General features: G+C 42.5%; 1 protein-coding gene across 2 annotated transcripts in view; it reads left to right on the top strand.

Moving 5' to 3' along the window:
* The window catches only part of NLE1 (notchless homolog 1), a 691,532-nt gene that overhangs the window by 595,705 nt on the left and 81,900 nt on the right, over positions 1-13,927 (top strand). For both annotated transcript variants that reach the window (XM_044054321.1, XM_044054322.1), the window contains exon 11: positions 5,806-5,965. In XM_044054321.1, coding sequence (XP_043910256.1) covers positions 5,806-5,965 — 160 coding nt within the window. The remainder of the gene's footprint in view (positions 1-5,805; positions 5,966-13,927) is intronic.

Below are 13,927 nucleotides of genomic sequence, written 5' to 3'. Positions count from 1 at the left end.
ATGTCTTGTTTTACAGACAATTTCTTCCACCTCTTGAACCAGCAACTACAACAGAGTTGAAATAAGCATCATAGAAAACTTTTTCTACTGGTCATTACTTTGCTAGAAGAGTTTGAGTAACAGACATTGTGTCAGTCCTACGCACCTATTTGTTCCACAACGATAGTGCCTCATTGCAAATAACCCATTGTTTATGCCAGTGATAGCCACATTGAAACTAACCTCAGTCATTACACTAATTTATCTGTATTATTATTTGTTGCATTGCATAGATGCCCACAGACTGCTAAGGTTTTATACAGGCAGGATTAAAACTGTCAGGAAAAAACACAATTGCTTTTCTCTTTTCCTAATGGAAACTTGGGCTGTGAAGTGTCAGAAATTAATTTGACCAGATAGCTGAGTAATTTCATTACATTTTTGCTGTATGAAACCATTAACCTTTGTGCCTCGAACTGGACTGGTGGCCATCTCTCAGCTATTTCTCAGAAATGAATCTTGAGATGATATCTGTGCAGCATATACATGGACTTTACATGAATACTTTTGTAAGACAGTAAATGTTGTATGTGGTTTTCAGGGCCACAATTAGGGATATTTTACAATGAAGATGGCCACTCAGGAGGATACACTTGGGACTCATTTCCTGTTGTTGACTAGAATGCTAATACTAAAGTTATATGCTTACCTTTTTGTTTGATGTGAATGAACAGGTCCATTCTTACCAACCATACCCATTTTCACCCCCCACCCCCGCCTCTCAGCAGACATGGTCCTTAAGACTCCTACTCATTATGTATTTAGTTTCTCATCCACTTTAGCTTGGCATAACAGAGATCTGGAAGGGAATCTAGTTTTCATAGTATTATGTGTAAAATGTAAGCGCAAGTAGCCTGAGAAAGATTCATATGCTAATCAAGGCCATGTCCAATCCGGAATTAATGAACATGCTCCACCTCAGAAAATCCAAATCCACCAGAGCCACGACAGCAAGAGATATGAACCTCAACACAGAAATAAATAGGACGTGCTGGAGGGACAGATTCATAACACAGAGGCTCCCTACACTCTGGAACAGAATCCCAGTCCATGTTAGGCAGAGCCCCTCACTAACTCTCTTCAAGAGAAATCTTGACGAGTGGATGGGAGATCGTAGGTTTACCCCGGGGGTCATCTCTGTGTCACTACAAGACAGAGGCACAGTAAACTAAACCATAAATGGGTGTAGTATTCTCATCCTAAGGGGTGGTGAAAGCCACACACACTCTGGCTAGGCTTATAAATGCCCTAGGGCAGATAGCCTAGTACGAACCTATGAACCTATAATCTGAATGAAGACCTACAGTTTTAGTTCTGGTGTTCACAAGGCTAGACCTGCTCATCCAAATCTAATGATGTCCCTCTATTGACTTGCTGCAATATTCTTTACTTCAGGGATATCCACATCAGAAGGCAATTGACGTCGGCTGGTATACAGAAGTCTTTTGCAGCTATAGGGTATGTGATATGTCTGACGTCAGATGCATTCGGACGTAGGCCATAAAACGGACGTGCCCACATACCATCCTGAGAACTTTTCTGTCGCCAGTGAGAATGCCAGCTCCAACCATTGGTCATACAGTTTCCAGTGTTTCCGACTTCTGCTTTCGGATAAGTGCCCCACTAGGGAATCTTGTTATTATTTTATGTCCTCCAGGAAGGGCAAGTGCCGGTGTGGAAAACAAATTCCACCTAAGGACAGCCATACCCATTGTCTTTTTTGCCTAGGCCCCAACCATGTCCATAAGTTGCACAGTATTTGCCAGTCATTCATTCCTGAGACCCATAGAAGTAGGCTTTCATTAAGAGCTTTGTATTTGGAAAAACAGTTATTAAAATTGTTAACTAAGCACATGGAGGGTTCCTCGAAGCCTGAAGCTGAGCCACCGAACCATAAGACCAAGAAACCTCAGTCTATGCCTTCCGCTGGACCTCACCCATCTGACGTATCTCCCGAGGTGTTCGTCGATAAGGCATGGAGTCACAGATTGAACCCACTTCTGAGATCGCCTTGACTTCTGCCATAAGCACATCTCAAGAGGTGGAACAGATGTCCGATCTGGATTCTGGATGTCAAGAGGGAACCCAGGCTCAAATGCATTGAGGAACCCAGGGGTTTACCACGAAGTCTGCTACTTGTCTGCTGCAGCCTAAAACCTTCAAATTCAAACATTCATCCAGACCCCTGACATTACAAAAGATAGTCTCTCCAACAAAGAAAAAAACAGAAGAGAAAGCATGCCTCCACTGTACAAGGGCCCCCTGCAGATTGACAGGCCTTCTCTGAGTCTTTTTCAGGCCTTCATGGCTCTTAAGCATCCTGTCTCTCAGCCTACCCCACCAAAGCCTCTCAGCTTTCCCAGAAAAGTGATAGGGATCCAGACTCTTCAGATGAATCCTCTTTTGATGAAGAAGAATCTTTAGAATACTCTACTCAAATCCTCTCCCCTCAGGAATACAGCTTCCCTGAGGAGGTCGGCTGGCAGACTCTCCCATGGAGGAAATGTCCTTTGGGAAGACCATCCTGAAAATGCATGAACATTTTAAGTGGGATTCTTCCCAAATCTCAGATGTCCAGAAGAGGTATTACCAGCTTTTACAAGTGGACCTTCCCAACTCTTTTGCAGTGCCATCAGTACATCCAGCCTTTTTGGATGCTTTCCACCATGCATTCCAAAACCCAGACTCTCAGGCTTCAGCTCCAAAAAAGCTAGACTACAAAGTCTGTGAGGACTGCCAACTTCTTTTCAGGTGCTCAGCTGCAGACCCAGCAGTCGTCTTTGTTGCTACTGACAAGCCTTCTAAGATGCTCCCTTGTACCGCACTACTCCCAACGGACATGGAGAGTAGAACCCTGGAAAGTCTAGGGAAAAAGGCATACACTTCAGCCACTTTGGCTTTCAAAGCCATCAACTACCTGACACATATGACTAAATACTCCCTAGACGTTATGTCTCAAGCAACTTCTATCTCAGACCTCCCAGATTTGGAGGGAAAGTATTTAGCCCTGAATCTTTTAGGAGCTTCTTCCCATGTGCAAAGACACTCCATCAGATGCAGCTATGATGCAGCTGAGGCCTGCACTAGGTCAGCTACCACCAGGTCAGTACTCAGAAAATTCTCATGGCTTAGACTTCAGCCACTGCGGGATGATTTCAAATCCAAATTAATGGATGCCCCTCTGGCCAATACAGCCTTGTTTGGGTCAGCTGCAGCTGACCTTTTCAAATCCCTACAAGAAAAGTCTAAAGAATGCAGAGTTAAAGCACCATTGTATCTCCGATGCCCAGGTTGCATAGAATTTTCCCTCCAAGCCTGTCTTTATTTACAGCCATTCTCAACACCAACAAAGCAAAGCTTCTAGGGGAGGTAGGAGAACACAGAGGACTAAGGGCTTCTCATGCACCACCCCCACAAAAACAGCCCTTTCCTGTCAGCAGGAAGTATGTGACTACCCTGCAAATGTTCCCCCACACTCCCTGTCATATGACAAAACATTACCCCGTACAATTGAGTCCTTTTCTTAATGATAGTTTGGCACTCCACTCCCACCATTCGGGGCATTCCACAACCACCCAGAGAACAACTTCATCTCTTCCCAGACCTACTCTCAAATTTGTGGCAACAGGGATCCTTTCAGAGAGTCCCCTGTAACTCCAGAGGAAAAGGATTTTTCAAAAATGTTCCTAGTGTCCAAAAAGGATGGCCTCTGGAGACCAGTCCTAGACTTATCTCAACATCTTCTTAAAGTTTCCATCTTTCAGAATGGAAACTCTTCAAACCCTTTTTCCTCTGCTTCTCCCACAGGAATTCATGGCCTGTCTAAACATAAAAGAAGCATGTCTTCACATTCCCATTCACCCCAAGTACAGGAAATTTTACGTTTTTCTGTATGTTCATGCCTATATTTTCCAAATCCAGGGCGGGTTTTACAACAGCAGTCCTGCAGGGCATACTAGCCAGCCCAAACTCTTCTTGACTACCTCCACCCTTTCTTCAACTTTAGAAATCAACCCAAGTGTGATGACTGCAACAGTGAAACACAAAGATCATAGTACAGTTGTGCACACTTACCATAAATGTAGATGTTCGAGTGTATTCACTGTTGCAATCCTGGTTTCCCTCCCTCCAACCCCCTTCTCTCCCTCTTTCTCTATATATTACTCACCCCTTACAGGGGTATTGGTATTTACTTTTTACTGGTGGTGATTTCCCCACCATAGCTTAGCTCCCTATTGGGGGGGGGGGCTCCTGACATTTGGGGCAAGAAAAACTGATGTAATGTCGTCAGCTGCCTGTTTTTATACCCCTGATGTCAGTCCTGGAGCGACAGCAACTGACGTAGAAATACTACGTCTCTGGTATTCGGTCTGACTGAGGGCTACCTGCAAGCAGATAACCCAAGTGTGATATCTGCAACAGTGAATACACTCGAACATCTACATTTATGGTAGGTGTACACAACTGTACTTTTTGCCAAAGCCATTTTACATGGCATCCTAGAGAGTTCCTCTGCTCCTTCCTCCTCCCTTCCCTTTTTAGCTGTGGTATTCTCCCACAAGTAAAAAATACTGCAGCAAGTGAATGGAAGGACATACCATAAACATAGATGTCCTTTTTCTTCACTGCTGCAGTATTCTATGCCTCCCACCTTCCCCACTGGTCTGTTGTCTTTCCTGGATGTATTGACTACTCATATCCTTAGTCTAGCTTTCCTCCTGTGGCATTCAGTTCTGAGAATGCTATGTGCTTTCTTCCGTTTTATGGTCTACGTCCGACTGCAGCTGACGTCAGACGTACCACATACACTATAGTGGCGAAAGACTTTTGTATACTGGCTGACATCGGATGCCTTCTGGCGGTAATATCCTTCAAGTAGGGAATATTGCAGCAGTGAAGAGAAGGATATCTATGGTTATGGTAAGATTTTACACAACTGTTCTTTATGGTAAGTTCATAACTTTTATCTTCATTGATTGTAAGTTTGCTCACTGCCAGTAGCATGAATTGGTAATTCACACTGAACAGCTGATAGAACATGTATCATCATTCATTGTCAAGTTGGCAACGATAGCATTGGCATTTGAATATTTAATTAGACAAGTGTAATGGTTGTGCTCCCCACTTAAATGGTTAGTCATATATGTTTTAGTAATTTTGCTAGGCTTTTCAATGATTCTGTGCATTTTGTCACGACCCAGTTCTGAGGACTGCCCTTTTTCTCCTTCCACACTGTGGTGCAACCACAGAGTTTGTAAGTATAGAGCAAGGAGGGTGCTGGGTCAAGGCTTCCTTTAGTGCACAGGGCCAGCTTTCCCATTGGGAAGAAAATGGGTTGCAGGTCTTATGGGTCAGGTTTTGCAAAAATGCATCTTTGCACTAATAGGTCTTTCCAGAACATAGTAAAATCATTTTATAATGTACATTAACTGGAAAGTATGCCATTTGGATTACTTATATTGCATGTATTTTATTTGAGCATGGTTCAACTAGAAGAACTATATCCTATCAGATCTGGTGTATTTTGTCATTTCCCATGTTCAACTGGATGAATTGAAGGATTAACTGACTTGGTTAGGATGGCACATTGATTAAACTGTGCTACAATTTCATTTGGCTTCTTCTGTAGACTACTGTAAATGCTCAACTTAATATTTTTATTTGAACTTCATATAGCAGGCAAGGGCTAGCAATCTGTTACATTTAAAGCTCAAACGTTTTCTGCTAATGACTATTAGGATAATTTCGTTTGTTTTGCTGTCCCAGGTATCTGGCTTCCCTTCGTGGTCATGTCTCAGCTGTTTACCAGATTGCTTGGTCTGCAGACAGTCGGCTGTTGGTTAGTGGCAGCAGTGACAGCACATTGAAAGTTTGGGATGCGAAGACTGGAAAACTGGCTGTTGACCTTCCTGGTCATGCTGATGAGGTAGGTGGTATAACATAAGAACAAGCTGATGAAAGAAGACCACTGATCTGGAAAAGTAGCCTGGTTGTTATAGCTTGCCACTGCACAGCTGCGTCTTTGCTTTCCTTCCCTCTTCCACACATTCTAATCTCTGCTGAATCCCTTTATTGATTTATTTGCTCCCACTTTTTCTCCAGGCTGTCTGTGGCCCTACCATCATGTCTCTCAATGTTAGTTAGACCTGATATCTTGCAGTGCTTTGGGGGAGGGGAAATCTTCGTCTCTACCCACTCCATAAAAAATTGTAGTAAATTAATGAAAAGGAAATGTGTTCCTTCCATCAAGGCCATTGAAAGATATTTGTAGGTTTGCATTATATAGGTGAAATGAATTTCCAGAAAAGTAAAATAAAGTGATCAGTAACTATTAATCAGTTGGTCATTTTCAGGAGTGTCCTTCTCAACATTGGGAATGAGAATATAAAAGCCATAGGTACTGAAGACGGTCTGGATGTCACTGTTTTCCCCAGAGTTGTGGAAGTTTCTTTGCAAATAAATTTGATTGAATTGTATGGCAGACTGTCAAAGTACAGGTCAGGAGGATGCCCAACTTGTCACTGTGTTGTTTTCCAACCAAGTAGGTCCATTGTTTATTCAGCAGAAAAATAAGGAGATGAAGGAGCAGTTCAGTAATGTACAGGTGAAACTAGCAATGTTTGCTTAAAAGGTTTAAGGGGTAGTTAAACAAGAAGAGAAGGCCTGAAGGCAGGGCCTATCTGTTATTGGATTGCCAGAGAGGGAAGAAAGTCTGGACTGAACTGTGTTTATGAAAGCTAAGCTTGGGTTCTCTCCTTTTAAACTCACCTGTTTGGCATGTACTTTTCTGAAGTAAAAGCCAATACCAAAGGGCTATGGCTAAGTTCAGAGATGACTGCAAGCTGGGAGCAGTCATTCAATTCCCAAATGATTTAGTCATCCTGCAGGAAGGTTTGCCTCAAATAAACAACTAGGGTTAAAATCAAGGTCTGAAACTAAATGTCAGAAAATGCATTACTGTATCCTTTGGGACGTCGTCTACTCCAAGGAGCTACCACAGTGACCTTTTGCCCCTAGGGGTTGACCCAGTTCGGGATTTGAGAACTTACATGGACAGTGGCCTAACTTTTGACCGACATGTGTCTATTGTTGCAAGAAAGTCCTTCTATATTGCACAGCTTATAAACAAAGGGATTTTTGTCTAGATCCAGGGATGTCATTGTTCCCTTTTACTCAGCCCTCATTAGGCCAGTGATTGAATATAGTGTGCCCTTTGGCATGTATCAGTCCAGGTACATGCAACAACTGGAATGCCCTCAGAGATACCTTACTAAAAGTATACAAGGCCTAAATAACATGTCCTACATACAGTGACTCAAAACACTGTTACTGTACTCTGTACCCTACAGACTGCTAAGAATGTGACCTGTATCTGGCATTCAAGGCATCCTCCAACCCATTACTTATGGGTTTACTGAACATCAGCAAGTCAAATGACATCAGAAGTATTCAGTCTAGGAATCTAATCCTCATCTGCAACATCAACAGAACAGTTCAGATGGACAAGTTTAATTTAATTCAGGGTTGCCCCCTGTACTGCTAATGGTCAGAGGATGCTCCTGAATGCTTTGCCCCATGCATGCGTCCCCTCAAGTTATCTATTGTATGATCCCAGTTATTCACATTAGAGATAATATATAATTATCGACCATGGGATGGGTAAGGCCAATCTATAACCAAATTGGCTAGGTTATTTTGAACACAAAAAGGGTAAATGGGTAGGCTTAAAATGTCCCGCAAGGGCAGTTAGGGTCTATATCACGTTGTTGAAGTTTTACAACTTTGAACGCTATATGGTCGAACCCATATGTTCGAAGTTGTAAAACTTAAAAAAAATATATATAAGAAAAAACTTACCTAATGGTTGTAAGTAGGGGGCAAGCCCCCCTGCACCCCCACACCCCCCCGCTCTTTAAATATACCAAGTCTGAGATCATTCTACAGTGTAGCAAAGACAAATCTTCCCTTTCTGCACTGTACTGCATTGTAGTGCAGTCTCGGAGTTGGTATATTTAAAGAGCGGGGGGGTGCATGGGGGCTTGCCCCCCTGCTTACAACCGCCAGGTAATTTATTTATTTATTTATTTATTTTTAAGTTTTCGAAGTTTTACAACTTCGAACATATGGGATCGACCATATAGCGTTCGAAGTTGTAAAACTTCGACAATGTGATATAGACCCAGGCAGTTAGCCTAGTACTTAGCTATGGACCTAAGCTAACAGTTTGATCTGGTGTTCTGGTAAATTTTATTGGCCTGGAAGGAGCTTGAATGACCCCTTTTTCAGTCCTTGCACTTAAAACTGTATGACATTGAAATATTTTGGTGAAATCAAAGTCTCTGTTTATACACCTTTTTCAGTCAATTTTGGCAGTTGAGTAAATCTTGCAAAATCGGAGGGAAATTGTATTTTTCATAGGAAATTCAAGGCACTTGAGTCAAAAGACCATTTATGCCTTGCCAACACCCACCACTGTGCTGTACTTCCTTCTCAAGAAGGGCAACGCAAGTCAGTCCCAGAGTAAATTTATGGGTACCCCATCAGGTTTAATTTGAAGGATGCTTGGATTTCACTGTTTGACTTGCAAGGGAAGTTTGACAGGCAAAGATGATTTAAGAAGTTTACATTTCAGCAAAAGATTGGACCCCTAGTGCTGGTGAGCAGCTTGGTGAATGTCAGTATATTTTAGTGTTTTTTAGGTCTTCTGACTAATGGTACCCATTCTGCTTTGTGATGGTCGTGGGGAATTCACAGTTGTGGTGTTGCATACCAGGTCTACCTGTGAAAATTCCGTATTTTAATATGATTAAGGAATGTATTGTCCGGTTTCTTCCTCCTCTAGCCATATATCAAAAAATGTGGAGAAGTGTTAGGCGTGATTTGTGACAGACAAGTGCCAGTAAGAGTGAAAGGGAAGGTCTACAAAAGGGTAGCGAGACCAGCTATGTTATATGGGTTGGAGACGGTGGCATTGACAAAAAGGCAGGAGTCAGAGCTGGATGTGGCAGAGTTAAAGATGTTAAGATTTGCACTGGGTGTGACAAGGGTAGACAGGATTAGGAATAAGTATATTAGAGGATCAGCCCAGGTTGGACAGTTTGGAGACAAAGCCAGAGAGGCGAGATTGCGTTGGTTTGGACATGTGCTGAGGAGAGATGCTGGGTATATTAGGAAAAGGATGCTAAGGATGAAGCTGCCAAGTAAGAGGAAAAGAGGAAGGCCTAAGATAAGGTTTATGGATGTGGTGAGAGAGGACATGCAGGTGGTTGGTGTGACAGAGCAAGATGCAGAGGACAGGAAGAAATGGAAACAGGTGATCCGCTGTGGTGACCCCTAACCAGGAAAAGCCAAAAGAAGAAGAAGATGATTACGGGTAGAATTGTTAGACATTGTGGGACCTGGTAGATGCACTAAAACTATAGTAGATAATTAAGTCTTCCCCAAATGTACATAGAGGAATTAAAGGTTATTATATGTTAATGGATGTCTTTGTTTAAGAGTCTGCTAAGGTAATAACGGCATGGGTAGGAATAATTCAGAATGGTCTAGGTCCAGACTTTGGAAGTTTGCAGAGGGACACCATAGTTTTTCCTTTAGGAGGAAGGTAGGCTGTTAATGTTACTAAAGTAAAGCTTCAATGCCTTGAAGTTAGTGAAAAAAATTCTGGCAGTAGTGAAGATGGAGATGCTTGAAAAGGGTTAATTGATAGAGTTGGGGGGATTTGTGACATAATGTTGTGTTGTGCAAATGACAGACCGTTGCTAAGTGTAGTGGTTACATTTGCAAGTTGGGTGTAAGTGAAGCTGTCAATGGGCTGTGTGATTATAAGGATAATGTATTATTTTGCGTTTTGAAAGTCAGTTATTCGACTGTAAAATGAAGAGTATTGTGCAGATAGACAAGGTGGTTACCTAGCATGGGAGTATATCAATGACTAATGGTATTGACATAAATATTTCTTGTAAGCTAGGTAATGGGTCAAATGTGGAGGAGGGAATACTTCGTGTCTGCTGTTGTGGCATTTCATTATATATTAAACTGAAATAAGACAAGTTTAATTCAACATATTGGTAATTCTGCCTCAGTTGTGTATTCAGCATAAAAAGTATTTTCTTATGTGGCTTATACTAGGTATTAAATTAGGCCGAAATGAGATGCTAAAGTTATGAAAAGTGGTTATTAGTTGAGCAAAAAGGAGGATAATTAGGTTTTAATATTTGAAGTACTAAAGAATGCTCACGGGTATATTACAGAGTGGACTTTCCATTCTATATATGAAAATAATTTTGTGAAATTTAGTAAGATTGTTCCTATAATTTCATTAAGCACCTTATTTCAATGAGAGGAAAAAACTGTCATCCAAGATGGCAGCACATTGATTAATAGACTGATTTCAGCTGTCCCAGTGTGAAAACAGAAAATGAGGAAAAAGGACAGTTGAAGCTGAGTAAAATTCAGTCTCTAGCTAGTAATTACAGATGCCAGCAGAGAAGAAATTTTGAGAACCTGAGAAAAAAAATCAAGTAGAAAAGAAGAGAAAACTCTGGTTTGGAACACTGCTGCAGTTCAGTAAGAACCAGTTCGAGTATCAGATCTGATGTCAATTTTCATTAATTCCTAAACGGATGGGTTCAAATCCGACGCTCTGATTCAACTTAGCCGTTACACTAGCTTGTGGCCAACAACAAACTCTGAAGCTCCTTTCCTACACATAAAATGCACTATGCCTAACAACCCTCAGATCTCGTTTGCTGCTTTCGCTTCTAGACGTGGTCGCCTTCACTTTCAGACTATTTCATTGAGATAAGTAAACATTTTTTTCAAATTTACTGTGGAAACGCTTAGCTTTTCATAACTTTACTTTGTTGCTAAAATGTTTATACTCTTTACTGATTGTACAAAGGTAAATAAAGATGAGAGACCTTGTTGGTAGCCCTTTCCTGCCCTGTCTCTTTTCTGATTTAGTAGCTAAAATTTTCCCTTACAAAAAAAAAAAAAAAAAAACTCTGCTAGCTTTTTTTCTCTGCCTTTTTCTTTCTCTTGTGGCAGTATTTAGTTTGTTACTGTCTTGATAGGAAAGATAGAAATGTTGAGCCTTCTGTTGATATCTGGTTGTTAAACGTTTTCACCTTTAACGATGTCTGATAAAGGCTTCAAGAAATGTGGGCACTGTTTAAAGTCTGAGCACCTAGACCAGGAATGTGACAAATTAATATTAAAAGGTTTATTGCCAACTCCTTTTTCCTCAGGCCATCCCTGGAGTTCAGTCTCCCAAGGTAGAATCCAAGGACCCTTCAAATAGGTCCAGATCTTCAGATTCCATGACTTCAGCTTCATCACAACCAAAGGAAAAGTCAAAATCAGATCTGGCATCTCCTAGGATCCGGCCATCCTCTGATCCAATCCGATATCTGGCAAACCCTATCCCCAACCCAATAAAATGCATTATGGATCTGAAGTCCCAGGATCCTAAGCCATTGCCTCATACTGTGTATTCACCCAGCATGGATCCAGTATCATTCAGGGTCCCCTCCCCTTTTCTGAAGTGGCTCTCTGTCTCCTTCAGTGGTGTTCTCTCATTGTTCCAGAAGTCTCCTGGAGGCAGATGTGGAAAGGATGATGAGATTCTTCATGGAGCAATTTCACCATAGTCTTCACAGTACCTACCCTTTTGGGTCAGGAAGACTATCTATCTACTACTCCACCTATAGCAACTCCTCCTCTGACCTAGACTGTGGTATTAGAGTCCTTAGGTCTGAATGTTCCAGGCATTTCTGTGTCAGATCCAAAGACGACTTTGTCATCAGATTAAACTGTTACTCTGAGTGCACCAGCCCCAACATCTCCAGATCTGGATGGCTGTTGGAGCTGAAACATCCAGGTTGGATCCGAAGAAATTGGATTGAGTCCCAAGGTTTTTTGGAGCCACCTCTTCCTCTTGGAGCTTCAACGTTGGACAACTCGGCTCCAGCTTCCACCTCGGGTGGACAGCTCTTGAAGCATAGGGAGGTGGTGGGCCAGAAACTTGCTTTCTTAGCTCTGTTGACTACCTTCTCTGCTGACAGGTTTGCTTTTGAGGTTGTGAAGAGGGTTTTCTCTGCTCTGGTAGGTCATTAAGGTCCTACCCCCTCAGATCCATCCGCGACATCACAGCTGACTTTGAAGAGTAATCCCCAGCATTCTACTCTATTGGAACAGCCAGCCCAAAGCTTCCAAACCACAAGCCAGGTGTTGTCATGTCTTCTGATACTTCTCCAGATCATCCCACCAAAGAAGTCCCTAGGAAGAGGACATGCAAGAGGAGTCTTTCGGACTCCCCCCAACCCCCCCCCCGAGTCCGTCACTGAGGATGGTGACTTTGTTGAGAGAAAATTCTTCCAAATCACCACCCAGTAACGTCTCATTTGGAGACATCCTTAAGATTCTTAAAAGGGTGGTTGGTCTGCCCAAAACCCAACTCCTGAGGAGTCAGTATTTCTGGAAGCTTTCAGGACTGGCCCATCAACCTCCTGGGTTACTTTGCCACTGATGAACTTATTAATTTGGTTTCTAAGTGGACGTGGAAGGAACCGGATATGATTGAAATGGTTTACTGTCAAAACTTCGCAACACACTTGTTCAAGTGATACTTACCCAAATTAAAATATCGTAAAAATCCAAATTCTGACTGAACACAACACCGATCATGGTAATTTCTGAAAGTCGATAGTCAACAATGTCGACTTTACCGAACCTACCTGGACTTCCAGTTATGTCCTACTAACGTTTTGCAGGGGGCAAGCCCCCCACACCCCCTGCTAATTATCTATGCACACTCCAAGATCACACTACAGTGAGAGAGAGGGTAAATTTCCTGATCCCTACTGTAGTGCGATCTCCATTCAAAATGAGTCCACAGCAGTGAATGCTAGTGTGCATTCGCTGTTGTGGATTCAAACATTTAAAATATCAATATTATGAAACCTTAGAAGAGTGACATTAGACATTCCATGGTTCATGTAACTGTCTTCCAAGATTTTGATGGCAAACAGATTGAAACAATCTCCAAGAGACCAGACAGGATTCTGGCACCACCAGTAGGAAGAGAATATTGGAGTAAGGGTGTGCCTGTTGATGCAGTGGTTGTGGTGGCAGCTACAAAGAAGGAACTCATGGAACAGAGTTCCACTGCCCATCTTCTCAATAGAAAATCTGGGGCACTGGGCAGATTTGGGAAGTGAGTTTATGCTTCAGTGACATTTGCTGTCTGAACGCTGAACTGCTTGACACACTTCACGAGACTTCAAAGGGACTTGGTTAAGGAACTTTCCAACTCCTTTTCAGGGAACACTACTGCAGAGGCCCAAACTTCTGTGGCCTCACAGTTGGCTACCCTTCAATCTTTTGTAAATTCGTCCATGAGGCTCATCTCGCACGTTGCAGAAGGAGCCTTCAGGACCATGGGTTCAGATATTTCTATTAGGAGGCATGCCTGGAGGCACCTGTGTGATTTTGCGGAGCCCTTCAAGTCATCTTTTGTCATTGCTCTCTTTGATGGCTCTTCTTTGTTTGGCCTTACAGTAAATGACACACATTCCAGATGTGAGAAAGATGGAAAGACCCTATCTGCAGTGGGCGTACATTTTTCGACCCCTCAATAGACCTTTTCCAGGAATCATTGGAGAGGTCAAAAGACATGGTTCAGGAAGTCTCTGGGTCCTTTCCTGGACACATGTAGAGGCAGTTCGCTCAGAGGCAGAAGGGGTAGCAATAATGGCAGAAGCCCCCATGGTAGAGGAGGCCCACAAAGCCAAGTGTCTAGAGATACATTTTCCAACAAAGCCTTCCAGCATTCCTGAAGGGAGGCCCGATTGTCTTCCCCTGGAGGCAGTTGGGAGTCTCTTATCTC

Source organism: Protopterus annectens, chromosome 13.part0 (assembly GCF_019279795.1).
Source record: "Protopterus annectens isolate FY-2018-M chromosome 13.part0, PAN1.0, whole genome shotgun sequence".
Lineage (NCBI taxonomy): Eukaryota > Metazoa > Chordata > Ceratodontiformes > Protopteridae > Protopterus > Protopterus annectens.
This window is presented reverse-complemented; position numbering and strand designations above follow the sequence as displayed.